The sequence below is a fragment of the Acipenser ruthenus genome, chromosome 3, assembly GCF_902713425.1.
Source record: "Acipenser ruthenus chromosome 3, fAciRut3.2 maternal haplotype, whole genome shotgun sequence".
In the NCBI taxonomy this organism is placed as follows: domain Eukaryota; kingdom Metazoa; phylum Chordata; class Actinopteri; order Acipenseriformes; family Acipenseridae; genus Acipenser; species Acipenser ruthenus.
In genome coordinates, this window is record NC_081191.1 from 34,369,568 (window position 1) to 34,384,703 (window position 15,136).

Sequence of the window (15,136 nt, forward strand, 5' to 3'; positions counted from 1 at the left end):
ACAATAAATTATGACATTTAAAGACTTTGTTTTCCGATTGATAAACTTCTGGATTTAACTTGTTCATAAGATATTAATCTAAATTGTATGTCTGGGGTATCCAGACAAAATCTAACAGTATATAATCTACAGACTAAATCCCACACTTTTCTAGTTGGAGTCCTGCTTTTCTGTCTCAAGAACTATAAAAAAGGCAAAATTGCTTGCATAGAACTTTATTAACTATTGTTACATAGGTGCTTTTAGGCTCGATAAGGATTGGAATGAGAGGAACTGACAGATGAGGCAAAGGAACACTTGAGTAAGATTGAACAAAAACCTTTATTTACTAATAATGAAAATAAATCAAAGCACAAAATAAAAATACAAATTAAACTAGAATGGACATTTCTAAAAAAAAAACCAAACATTTGTCTAAGCTATAAACGATAGTCTGATCTTTCAGGAGAGGTCAAAGGTCAAAGTCAGGGCTACTTTTGGATAGATTATATATGGTTTCCTAAGTCTTCAATATTAACTAGAGTTGCAAGCAACTTTACGGCTTCCTAGTCTCTATAGTGATGTTTAAGCGTATCTATCGGTCGCCATCCACGTGACCAATCAGCTTCAATTGTGGACGTTACTTCCCATAAGGTTATACAACTCTGAAGTTTTTCCATAGTAACCATGACCCTATCTGCACTCTCTAAGGAGTTATAAACCAGTTTTACATTTGACCTTTAGGAGAGATCAGAGGTCACGGGCAATGACATTTTTTCATATGGCATATATGTCTTCCTATATGTGTTCAATATAAACTTTGGACAAATTTAAGACAGGACCTTGCCATGAGTATGTAGAGAAATTCACATGTTCTGCATGCCACAGTCCTGTGAGCAATATCCGGGAAAGGATCCCTCGCTATACAAGCCTCTGACGACTCCTCGTCTCCCGTCTCCAACATAACCTGGAGGAAAGTCTTTAAATCTACTTCCACAACTCAGGCACTCGATAACTGTGAACTCTTTGTAATATTCTTCTTTATTTTCTAAATTCAACCCTGAGAAACAACAACTCTCAAAAAATCGTTTCTAAACTCACCGTTGAGAGCTAGTGACGTGCAGCATTGGCTCAACGCTGACTCAGCGAACTCACTGACTCTCAGAGCTGGTGAGCTGATCAACAGAAAGATGACGACACCCACAACCGCAATCAAGCTGCTATATAAAAATTATGAATGGGATTTAAATGTAGATACTGATACCGCAATCCGCCTTCAAAAGGGTAATTGTTAATACACACACATACACACATTATATTGTAGCGTGCACAGGGGAAGGCAGCAGCAGGGCTGGTAGGTGACATAATCACACACAAAGACATAAGCCCAATATACGCTCCGTGCAAAGCAGCCGGCTCTTTTGTACAGCGGTATCGGCGCTATGCTTTAGTGCGAGAGGTCCCGGGTTCGCGCCCGCCCTCTGCCTATGTGTGAATTGCCTCGCTCTGTGGAATGCACCTGCCTGCAGGAACCAGGACCGCTACATATATATATATATATATAATTTATTTTATGTATGTATTATTGTATAACAAATAAATCACAGCAAACATGACAATGTAACTACAACAATTTTTTTTTGTTGAGTCAGCGCTCAACAGTACCGTTGAATTTAGGTACGCACACATTGTAACACCTATCCCATTGTAGGTGTGGATTTAGTGTGCGCGCGCAATTGCATGAGCTTGGATCCATGAGCCTGAATGCATGAGATGGGGCGCGTACCGCCTGCAGCTTTACCCGTCTCGCTCACATCGCAGTGCGATGCTACTGTAGCTTTAAGAACATGAAAACAAGACACACGTGCAGCCTGGGTGGTGGGGGATTCGGTGATTACTGTCTGAAACAATCGCCAAAAAAAGTCAGCTCAAGCAGAAAGTAGGTAAGCTCTTAAAATCTAATAACAATAATAATAAGTCTTGGGTTTCATTAACATAAACACTATACTAATCACGTTAAGCCCTAAAAATAACCTGCTTAATGTGAAAAGCGCCTAATGTGGCTAATGTGCTGAAATACAAAACAAATGCTCACACACACACACACAAACACTTCCAACTACTATCCTACAATAAATAGTACTTTTGTAATTAAACTGCGAGGATGAAAACGGGAAGAGTCGTGTAAATTGTGATATCCAGTGTTCTGGGTTTATTTATTTTGGCACTGGTGTTTTGTAATAAATTCAGATGACGAAAAAAAAACATTTTATCTTAATTTGAAAACATTTGTATGCATTTTTAAAACAAGGAATCCCAATAGATTTCACTAATAGGGGTAAACATAATAAATAACTTTATTTTGCACATTAAGCTCTTTTCATTGTGAGCAGTTCACACTAAGCAGGTTATTTTTTTAGGTCTTAACGATATATGTTAATGAAAACCACGACTTATTTAATATTGGGAAGTGTTAAGTCTGCTATTTGCAAAGTTTGTAAGCATTTGTTTTTCCATTTAAGCACATTAAAGCCACAATAAGCGTTTTATGATGTACAATAAATGGCTGATTAGTACCAGTCCTGGACTACCCAATGTTAATTTAGATCAGGTAAACTAAGATTAGCGCTAATCTGGGTTTGTGAAACCAGCCAATAAAGTCCAAACATGATAAAATCAAATTTAATAATAATAATAATAATAATAATAATAATAATAATATTTCAGAAACCAAAACAAGAAAAGGCAGCCAAAAAGATGTGCGTCTTGGGTCTGTATAAAGGTATGTTATATTTATTGCACATATTGGTGTTTAATTGTAGGTGAATTTTATTATGCGGCCCACCATCCAATGTCACACCTGTTAAGTGGCCCTCCTTGACCAAAACTTTATTGAAAGATAAATGGCCCCAAAATTCACTGCAATATAACCCTTCAGTGCAACAAGATTATTTAGTTACTTAAACAATATTTTGCATTGTGTTGACAGTACTTTCCCATTTATGTACTGTGGAAACTGTTAGAGATGTGCAGTACCTGCCAAAATTACCTATTCAATGAATACAATACAACCAGGTGGTGAAGCTGTTCACATTTAGTTAGTTTTGCATGTATAAAGTGGTTTGGTCAAGTGATTAGAGTTAAGACTCCAACAGATGACTAATGAGTGCATTATTTTATATATATATAACATACTTGAGATCCCATTAGTTAAGAACACATTCCAGTTACTGTCAACAGTTAATTATGTCCCGATTTATTTGTATAAAACTCTGTTATATTTCCGTTGGTTCAGATCAAGCAATTCCCATTTTCTTACCAGTAAAAGTTTGCCTTCTTTGAAACGATTAATGTTACAACTGAACTTTCCTGCTTTTGTATCTTATCTTCTAGAAATTCTCAATAAATGTTCGGTTAGCACCTGAACTGCTTTCCTAGAGGAGTTGTATAGGACAATCTTAAAGGATGCAAACGAAGGTTTTAAAATATTTCTTATTTTACTAGCAAAACAGCATTATCAATAGGGGTATGCTGACACTTGTAATTGCCTTTAAAATGTTTTTTTTTATCAGCAGGTATTTGATACATACATTCATTAATGTGTTAATTTCAAAACAAGAAGCTGTCCTCACCTCACCTTTATAAATGAGTACCAATCAGTGTCAATTAACTTCTGTATTGGCTACATTTATAACGAAAATAGAGGCAACATGCTGTAAAATCTTTTTTTTCTATTTTTTATTTGGTATGTAGTTATTTCAAACACAACACCATCTGTATCAAAATCATAAAAAAATACTCTGCATTGCAGATATCAAAATGAATGTGCATCTTTTCTAAGCACTAAGGACTAAGGTAGCAACAATTGTTGTTTGCATGGGAAAATCTAAATCTCTGAGCTAGGTCCGGTTCCAGAGTATTGCCTAAGTCTATATTGTATTTCAGGTAATGTGTTACATGATAACTGTTACCATCCATTTAACAGATTGCTAAAGAATGTCTGCAGCTGGATCATTGATTGGCTGATTAAGCCCCTGCAGGGTATGAATAGGGCGGAGAGAATTTGGAGTTCTTTGCTCCCTTTTTTTCATAGCTATGCTTTAACACTGCTCTCCAAATAGTTTTATAAATAGGCTGTTCCAGCTGTTGGAATGCTTGGGTGCATTCAGTATAATTTAATAATAGGATTTATCCCATAATTTCCCTTTTGTATAACTTTCATTTCCAAGTTTAAATTGTACCAAATGGAAACTGAAACGCATATGGTATTATTTCCAGCTTCTAGTGAAAAACATTTGAAGATATTTCTAAGAGAGTAATTTAACAATATTAAACACTAAGACCATACGTAACCTTGTCAGTTCCTCTGTTAGCCCTGATAAAGTGAGGTCTTCAAATGCGAAACACTGACAGGGTTCTGTAAATGTTCAGCTGCTCTATGGGGATGGTCACACGGAGAGAGTGTGCGGTACCTAAATAACATACAAAAGACAAAGTAAATATTTTCACTAAGCAGATGATTACAAAACATCTTACAATAATACAATTTAAACAAAATATTCATATTACTTTTTATTCATATTATTTTCTTTTTTGATATATCATTTTTACATGACCCTCCATCCGGATCAGTATAATGATGCCCAACAAAACAAAACACTTGATAATAAAAAGAAGATGTAACCCCTCTGTTTTACCACTAGATGGCCCATTATACCATTTCTAAAATGTTTCAGTAAAGATGTCTGATTAGTATTGTACTTTGTAGTGGTAGAGTATGTGGTTTGACAAATGTTTTAGATTTGCTTTTATTTTAATAATACATTCAGGTACGATACACATTTGGTAATATCTTTTTGTACACATCATTATTTTTTTAGTTGTACCCTTCTGTTATTTCATTCAGATTCTACTGCAGAGTATTATTATTTTCAACACCTTCATGCTGTAATCTGTATAATTTGTTGACTCTGCAGACTGTGTCACTTGCTTGTTTCTCCTCTCCGTTGGGACAAATGTTTTATAACCTTTAGAAACTATAGTTCACAGACCTGTCGCTGCTCAACAGGTGCAGCCCTTCATGTAAAGGTTCCAACCTCATACAGACGGCCCAGGCAGTCAACACGATACAGGCTGAACCATGCAACTAAATAAACACCTTTAGTTCCAGAATCTAATGTCACAAATGTACAGTAAATAAACTAAATAAAAATGATTTGTTTGGCTTAGCAAATACACCAAAAATATTGGAACATGAGCAATTGCTCTCTGAAATCATTCTCCTTCTGTACAACTGGCAACAGGTGAACTTCCCACATACATTACCTGTGTGCATTGAAATGGTAAATATCAGTTCGAATTACTGTTTGTTGGAATAACTGATGATTCTTCTGATCTTTGGAAATGTATATTTTGAAACAGTTGCAAATAAGGCAATGGGCAATATTATAAGAGGAATAAAACAATTATATCATTATGCAACTAGCGAGAAACAAGTTTATATTGTAGCTTATATTTACATATGGGTTGTAAGTTGAAAGGTGATATTGAATGGAATGAGAAGGCTGTTCAGGACATGTACTTCAGATCTCCAATGGAACTCAAACAATGATCTAAGGTAGGTAAAGGGAGATTCAGAGAAAATGTTTTATAATTCAATACTGAAGCAACATAACCCAGAACCACTCAGTATGGTAGCAAACATCATGAAATAGTTAGGGAACTGTAAAAAAAAAAAAAAAAAAAAAAAAAAAAAATCTAATAAAATGGCAAATAGTTAGTGACACTTTAAAACTATTATTATTACTTGTCACTGTGAAAACTTCAACACAAATTCTTATGATATATATAATGATATTTGAAGGCGCGACTAGAATTTTGGCAGATTCTCCTGGACAGTACTTGGTTTGAATCTCAGGAGTAAGAACTGTACATGCTTAGATGAAGGTGTGACTTAGTGTGCGTATATTACAGCACACTGGAAAAAAACACCAGTCTTGGACAGAAAATTAATTGCATAGGGAACAAGGGAGTATAAACTGGTAATATGAATGCACAGAAATATCAATGTAACATGCACCATTGACATTTTTAGTAAGAAATAAAAGCATTTGTTACTAGGGCGTTTCTGGTGTTAAATAACTCAGAGTAAGCCTTTTTAAATTAAAATCATAACGTCAAAGTCTATTGTCCCATCTTAATGTAATGGTTACACACACACACACACACACACACACACAAAAACACCATTGTATTTTCTAGGTGTGGTTGAGAAAGGAGGATACAGGTCACCCCAAAGCTGGGGTCATTCATGCAAGTCGGATTATGTCACCAATGCCTTGACAACCCTGGACATCAACAAAACACACCAGTAATCAATACCCAGTAGGATCTGCATAGGATTCTAATGAGGCAGGGAACATTATGCTCCTAAGTGATAAACTGCAGTTGGATAATGTGTTGTATGGGTGCATTGTATTGTTTGTGTTGTGATGTTTTGAAGACTGACTGAAAACCAACTTGTGGTTCCTGTGGCAACTAACAATCACAGTGTTTATACTTCAAGGGCATTGTCTATTCTAACTCCACGTTTGCAAGACAAAGGCTATTACTTGATAGCAACAGCTCAAACGGGATGCATCTGAGGCTGTGTGGTCCAGTGGTTAAAGAAAAGGGCTTGTAACCAGGAGGTCCCCGGTTCAAATCCCACCTTAGCCACTGACTCATTGTGTGACCCTGAGCAAGTCACTTAACCTCCTTGTGCTCCGTCTTTCGGGTGAGACGTAATTGTAAGTGACTCTGCAGCTGATGCATAGTTCACACACCCAAGTCTCTGTAAGTCGCCTTGGATAAAGGCGTCTGCTAAATAAACAAATAATAATAATATAAAATAAATAATACACAAAGGGATGGGACACTCTGCCACAAAGCACTTTTCCAAATTCACAGCATGAAGTAATTTTTTGGCTGATTCAAGAGACACCTGGACTGGTATCTTTTCAGATAACACCAAAAAACGCTTACATCCTAATTTTTATAATTCCACTATTATAATTCCACTACTACTATTACAGTACTAATATTTTACTGACGACCAATTAATATTGTGCGTCTATTGCAGTAACATTGGGTCTTTGTCTAACCTGTGCTCGACTACTGCACTGGCATTCTGATGTTGCTAATGGTAATCTGCATAAATGTGGAAGCATACGATAAAAAAAGAAAGAAAAAAAACACGCGGGGAAGTGTCCTGGGAAGGTATATTGGGGACACCTTTGTCGGGGAGATCCAGAAAAACTGGCAGGTGGCAACCATAATAATAATAATAATAATAATAATAATAATAATAGTGAGAATCCTACAAGGGACACTGCTTGATCAGCAACTATTATTTTATCGCAAGCGTTCCGTTCCCCAGCGGCTTAATTGCTAATTTGGCTGTCTTGTATTTTTATGCTGTTTATTAAAGTTTTCAAACTAAAAAAAATAGCCTTTAAATAAGGCAGATTACTCGATTTAATGTTGAAGGAGTTACTGAAGAAACAAAAAAAGTATACCTTCGACCTTACATTTTCATGATTATTATGTGAATGTCATAATTACAATTGTTAACTACCAGTAAATGAAAAATAAAACTCGCAAAATGAATTATTATTTTTGATTAAACGAAGGCTACGTTTCAGATAACTATTTATATTTAATACATTAAAAAGCACAATAAACCTTTGCAGGGACTGCCCGTTTTGTGCATTCAAGTGCAACACCGTTATCTGTCTGCAGAGCAGGAAGTAGTTTCTGATTTGCTTTACTCCACACGATGTCGCTAGTTTTCTTGCTAAATAATGTAGCATCATTCTTGAGAAAGCTCCCCAGGCTTTACGTAGGATGCATTGATTTAGTTCGCGGCTGATGGTGAGGGGGGAGCTCTTTCTCGAATTCTCCTACAGACCCCGAGACGGTCGTATTTCTGGCTTTAGTCTGGCAGCACCTTGCTCCTAATGTACTTGGAAATAGCTGTCCACCTTGATTGAAGGGGCTTGTTATAGAAACGACTGCAAAATAACAACATCCTGGATCTAATGCACCACTATTATTTTGATTTATTTACAGCTATCTATGTGAAGTGTGTAAAAAGTGAATGAACGGTTAACTTTGAGACGTAACAGAGGCGCATACTGCTGAAACTTTGCAACCTGCTGCTTGCTTGTTGTCGGTGTGCGTAGTCTACAGTGTTACAGGGGGATCTCTCGCCGGGTTACTTTTGTAATCCACGTCTTTGCATGGATGCATCATGGCTACTTTAGTTTGCAGGGTTCAGTTTTTAGATGATACCGATCCTTTTAACAGCACTAATTTCCCAGAACCAACGAGACCACCTTTATATACATTCAGGGAAGATATTCCTCTCATCAACCAGATTGCTGGAGTTCACAGGCTACTCAAAGCACCTCATAAGGTATAGTGATTAAAATACCTAATACATTATTAAATTAAATATTATTAAATAAATGCAGATTGATATATAGCTGTGTTGTAATTTGTTTTAGCACTGTACAATAAATAACATCCCACATTTGCATGGGTATAGGCATTATACTTTGAGGATGTAAAAAAAAAAAAACTACAGTGGGATAAGTAACAGTACATATAGCAAGGCAATTTAAAATGGCAAGGATGTTAGTGTGAAAGTCACCCTCTTACTAGCATTGTAGTTGTTAACGTCTTAAAGACTTATGTTTTAATTTTATTTTATGTTTGGTACACTTTTTTTTTTAAACCATTCTTCTTTTAGTTCTGCTAAAACATAATTGTTGTCGGTATTGGAATGCAAATCAAGCCAGGACAAAACAACCACAGCCTTGAGGTGTCAGACCTTAAAATTTAATATTTCAGCTGTGGAGATATGTCCCGGGGCTCAGCTAGGTCATTCGGTTAAACACAGTATGGGGGGGGGGGGGGGATTGACAGGTTGCAGCTCAGCACCGGTGTTTGTTGCGCACGAACACTACTGCAATGTCATGGTGATTCCATGGCAGACTAAAACATTCTGTGCCAGGGTACAGTGAAGGTCAGTCTACCAAATACTAAATGACAGTCTACCAACTAATCATCATCATCATCATCAAAACGTCAAATGTATAATGCATCAGCAAAGTTATTTGAGATTAACGAAGTGTTTCGTTCATTAGACGTGGATTAGTAAATTATTTAGGGGCTTCACTGCTGGAAATTAATGGGACAAATCGATTTAATTGCTAAAGGTACTAGGCTTTGTATGCTGAATAATGGTCATAATTATGTAGATTTTACGTTGCTTAGCCCTTTGGCGATTACCAGTACTAGAAATTACATAACAAGAAGCCCTATTAAAATAGAAGATCTTACAAAGTAAAGTTAAAATGTATACTTTTTGCTTTAACCACATGTTCTATGTATTTAACTGCACAGGCAGGGTTTATAAATCGTTTTTACAATGTTATAAAGCCATGACGAGTGAAATTTGAACCCGGACGTTCAAGCATAATTCATTTGTCTTGCTATTTACAACTTAGAATTTTTTTTATGAAGAGGAAACGACTATTATTTATAGCTCAATCAGCAATTACTTCCTTTTTAATAAATCTTAATAGTTCATGTGTACATCATTTGCCGAAGGGGACATCTTTTTTTGTTGTTGTATGTGAATGGAATTTGGTTTCCCAGTACTGTCTGTTTGTGGCAGTGTTGCAAGCTTGTCAGGACCTGGTTGCTGTCCTTGTCGTTGCTGTCCGCCCCCACACAAAGGTCTGATTACACTGGGAGCGTAGCGGTAAGCTGTATGTTTTTCATAATTACCCTACACACTTGAGCGGCGCGGCACCGTTTGCGGGGCGGGGCGGAGCGCAGCAATACCTCTTTGCTTGGTGGACACACATCAACGAGGTTAAAAAAAAAAAAAAAAGAAAAAACGTCTTCCAGCACTGTACAACATTTCTCCTAATTTCCTCCTAATTTTTTAGCATATAGGTCTGATTACACTGGGAGTGGTAGCGGGAAAAAAAATAGAATCTATTGTTTTGAATGGGTGCAATTACACTGAATGCGGAACGGAGAAGCGGCACGGTGGAAAGCCGCACATGATAGAAACCAGAGTGATTTTTCAATAATACCGCGCGGCAAATTTCCATCTAGACCAATCAACTGAAGTGTTGTTGTGTGACGTTATCTGCACTATGTACAGTGATGGCGAACGAAAGACTGGTTTTCAGGGTGCAAAAATGCCCTCAACTGTATGATACCTCCCGTCCAGAGTATAAGGTATAAGGATACGCAAGAAACAAGACATCTGGACACCATAGCGGCCAAATTAGACTTGACAAGTAAAAATATTTGCATTTGAAGAGCAACAGAAAAAATACACGATATAGCGTACTGTATGCCATAGACCTCCAAGCAAAACACTTTAACGTTGAAAAAAGGTCTCAATAATAACAGGCTTCTTGCAGTATTCCATGAGGGTTTTTTTGTACAGGTTATTAAATTATATTGTCATAAAACTCTTGGATTCGCCATGCCAGGTAAACAATTCAGTCATGCAGTACACACTATGGCTGCGCCCCAAACCGCACCCTTGCTCACTTGTTACCTTCCCTTAAGGGGCAGAAGTTCGCCATCTTAAGGGTTGTCCCAATTCCTTAGGGAACGAGTGAAGGGAGCTTTATGTGCCCTTCACTGCACCCTTCGACTGAGTGTACAAAACAGTTGACTTCTGCGGAAGTGTTTTTGTGCTGAAGTCCCAGAACTCTTTGCGTTAAGGGCGGAGACAAGTGGGAACAATTTGCAAATAGCAAATAGTTAGCTAGGAAATTGTACATATTGTTAAGTTATTTAACAAACAAATTATTTGTGAAATGTATGTTGTATTGAGTCGCTTAGCTAATACAATTACTCTTTTTAAATCTATGATCATGTTTTAAATATATGATTTAAGGCCAGAAAGAGTCGCAGAGACAGGCAGTAGTTGCAGTGAATCTGAGACACTGCGACGCTCAGTGTTTTATTAACACACAGAAAATAAAAAGGTTGAACAAAACAGAAGACAGGACACGGCACTTACACCAAAATAAATAGACAAACAAAACGGACTAACACTTAAACAAACGATGGACTAACAGACAAACACGGTGAGTAAATTTTGTCTGGTGAATAAGCATTTTGCTGCTCCCCGCTAGCGTTGCTGTGCCGCTCATGTGTTTCCTAGGCGCACCTCGCATGTGGCATCAACAGACATATACTGAAACCCCACATTATTCACTGTTACCACTATAGTGTTTCATCTGGCAGTACAGTGTTCATAATTATATCTGACTGGTCCCACAATGTTTTGAAATTTGTAGTTGATATTTACATTTTAGGATGTCTTACTGTACCAGGGCTATTTTATAAATGATTGCCTTCACAGGGTTAAACTATTCAGTATCTTAATGCAGAAAATCTATATTTTATCATTTTATTTATTCTGTATTATTATGTTATAAGATGACAATTATTCATTTTAAAATGTATTTTATACTATCATGGAAATACTGTATAATGATAATCATATTAATATTTTACAATTATTGTGCTTTTCAAATGCAATACAGTACTACATATTTGCATTGTTTACCATGGTTTACTATGCATTACCATGCTTCCTTGATCCATCACGTTTTGCTATTAATGGTCTCTATTCATTATCGCTGGTTTTCAAATTATGTTGGCGCTCCATTTCTAAGTAGGAGATTAATAATCTCAAATTATTCATTATCATGTTTTTGTTTGTTTGTTTGTCTGCAGCTTTGTGCTAACGTGGAACTTTAGTTACCTCAAGTTTTCCTTCAACAAATAACGTGTACTTAATTTAAATATGTGCCACACCCTACTTTGATTGTTTCAGATTGGTTCATTATTTAAATTGCTCTAATCTACTACTATTTTCTGTAGTATTTGGAAACCGCCTCTTAATTACAGCTATCCTTATCATTTTCTGTACATGCATTTGATTGATATATTTTGCTACCTTGAACAAGGGCTGTGACTCTGCTGCTATAATGAACGATGAGGGACAAGAACTAACTGGGCTGGCCCTGGGACGCCTCAGGGCCGCTGCATATATAGGTTTGCAACCCGTTTACATTTGCGGTTTAAGACACCTTGCGCATTCACATATGTGACTGAAAAGTGAAAAGCTTGTTTTTTTAATGGAACGATAGCCTGCACTCAGAATGGAAGAGCTACCAGGATATACAGTAATCCTTGATTTGTAGCAGATGTTTCTTATTAATATATATTTTTTTTCAATGTAGCACAGTAGCAGTTTTATGGTATATATTGAACAAAAAAAACAACTATATATATTGACTATTTTGACTTAATGTTATGGTGCATCAATGATCTTAATATTTGTGGATGAGAACAGCATTTTATGAGCGTGTAAAAGCAAGCAGCTAAAAGAAATGATCAGCATTTTAATGTAAAGACGCACACTACTGTAGCTATGTATATCTTGCATGCAAAATAAACAATGGTAGCTGAATATGCTGAGTCACCAGCATTACTTATCATTATTTAGATCCATAGTCCTGCAATTTTTATATCACTTAGTTACTAAATAACAGTAAGAAAAAGTAATTGTGACAAATTAAGCATAATTATGAATGCACTGCATCTCATATATCATGTGAAAGAAACAACCTGAATGTTAACCCGCTAGATTGTTGTTTTTTTTTGTTTAATATTTTTATAATTAAAGTTGTATGATGTAGAAGTAATTACCATTCACTATAGATCCACTGCCGTCTTGGCTAGCAGAGCATTCACTTTATTTACCTTTCGAGCCCGTGGGAGTATGGGAGTGTCTACTGAGCTACCTAACCAAATTGGTCATGTGCTATGAAAAGGCATCCCTAAATCTGCTTTGCATTCATATATATGTCAAGGCCTGCCCTGGTCCTGGATTGCAGGCCCTGGGCCACATCGAAACGGTGGCCTAAATCTAGGTCAACCCTGGGCTGCCTTTTCTTTTTTGGAATGTTCACATATGAGAAAAGGTGGCCCTGAATGGGGTCTATGGTAGAAAAAGAATCTATGGATAGAAAATATATTTTATGTCTACTCCAGATTAAGAGATAAAACTGAAGGTCAGATTAATAAAAAAGGCACACGCAAACATACTTCTGGCATTTTATTTTCGAGACAAGACACTACTATTTATTCATACATCCTTCCAAAATACAGCCTATGGGAAAAAATACCTTTTAAACTTCTATTACAATGCCTATTTGTCTATAAGGCTATACTTTACATCATTTTCCAGTATTTTTTTATACATGCCTGCCTTTTTTGTTTCTTTTCTGTGTTATAAACTAGTATATTTAATTGGCCTTTTCTTTACTAACTGTTTGTCAGATTGAGTCAACATATACCATTCTGCTTGTGTGACCTGCAATATTTTGATGAGTGTTGTTTTTATTTGCAGCTTTGTGCAAATAAAATATATATATATTGTTAAAGAGTTAATCATGTTCTCAAACTGAGTTCTGTAGTCAGATATGTGTGATTCAGTTTTAGAAAGAACAGGTTACTTTCACACAGTTTGGATTTGATGGTTGGATGCGTAACCTTTTTCATTTTTAGCTGGGAAATTTCTAGCATAATGGTTAGTACACTCCAGTGGTTCCAATAAATATGGACGTAGTGCATTTTATAAGATCACATAGTCTAATATAAATAAGCAGACAAATAAAAAATAATAACCTGATAAATATGAACCCATTTTTTTACAGAACCTCTCAAGTCCTGCCAACGCTTGTGTACATCGGCGACACTACGATGGTATACTCCTAAAGTAGAGTTTGTTTGTTATTGATTCCTATATTGTTTTTTTTTTTTCCGACGGCAATAAAGCTTTTGATCCAAATAAAGAGGAACATTGTTTAACCACCACCTTTATTAAAAGACCATTTTCAATTGATCTGGCCTTAGCTGTGGCAGATTTTCATTTTTGTCTCACTGTGTGAACAATCGTTTTCATCCATCTCGAAAGTGACTGATGAAAGAGCAGATTAATGCTTATAAAGGTGTGTGTGATCAACAAAATTATCAGAATGCAATATTAATTAGAACAATAATATCAATGAGGGAGCATTCCCACAAATAAATATATACGATTCATTAAAAACCATTCTCAAAAGTGTTAACTGCCTATTTCATTTAATGAATACATAATAAAAGCATGTGCGATGGGGTATCGCAAAACAACGACAACTAATAATGAATAGAGCCCAGTGTGTCATATTGCTGTAAATGTTTGTCATGGTACACACCTTATCAGTTACGTGCAGAGACCCGTTTACTGCAGGAGAGAGAAGGGAGAATCCCAACATAAAAGAATCTGATGTGATTTGAATAGGCTATTATCCAGAGTGCAGGGTTAGTAATGCACTTCAGGATATGGGCTCCCTGTAAGCTGCTTATATAGGTTGTTTACTTTTGCGTTTCACGACGCAAATGCTGAATAATGTTATTTTTCACTATTTTAATTTTAGTTTTTTTTTATTATTCAAAGTTAATATTTTCCTTTGAGTTTTTTTTTCTGGTTTTAAAATGTCAACATTTCAGGAAAAAATGTAGCAATTAAACTTGACACTTAAACACATGGCCCCATTTGTGAAGGGATGATTTATTAACAGTGTTGTTCTTTGCATCAGTCTAAGGCTTTAAGAGCATGACAAAAACTGTAGAAAGGAAACCCTTTGGAGTGAGTGGACACACTGGATTGATTTCATCTTCCCTTGTCTGACCTCTGCGACCTTCTGCCTCTTAATCTTCCATAAATGGAACGTTTTCATGTTCACCCATCTCCGGTGAAGTTTTATTCCTTTCTAAGCTCTGGCAATTCTGTGACATTTTTAATAACCAAAAGTACTTTCAAGAATTCAAGAGTTGGACTGGATATTAATAAAGCCAACTAGAAAGAACTGCTTTCGCTTGCAGTGGGAGGTAAAAAGTGAAGTTATCATTAAGTTTGTGCTCTAAACTTTAGTTCTCTTAGGCAGGTAGTTTTGTGGCCTGATGATAATGTATTTTTCATACTGCAGACACCTGGTTGCCTGAGCTATTGAAGACAACATCTTGG

At 36.2% G+C, this 15,136-nt stretch overlaps 1 protein-coding gene across 10 annotated transcripts in view; it reads left to right on the forward strand.

Annotated features, from left to right (window-relative positions):
* Positions 1 to 7,882: 7,882 nt before the first annotated feature.
* The window catches only part of LOC117394649 (FH1/FH2 domain-containing protein 3-like), a 262,112-nt gene continuing 254,858 nt past the window's right edge, over positions 7,883 to 15,136 (forward strand). For all 10 annotated transcript variants that reach the window (XM_059012819.1, XM_059012820.1, XM_059012823.1 and 7 more), the window contains exon 1: positions 7,883 to 8,434. In XM_059012819.1, the coding sequence (XP_058868802.1) occupies positions 8,270 to 8,434 (165 nt within the window). In that variant the 5' untranslated portion in view covers positions 7,883 to 8,269. The remainder of the gene's footprint in view (positions 8,435 to 15,136) is intronic.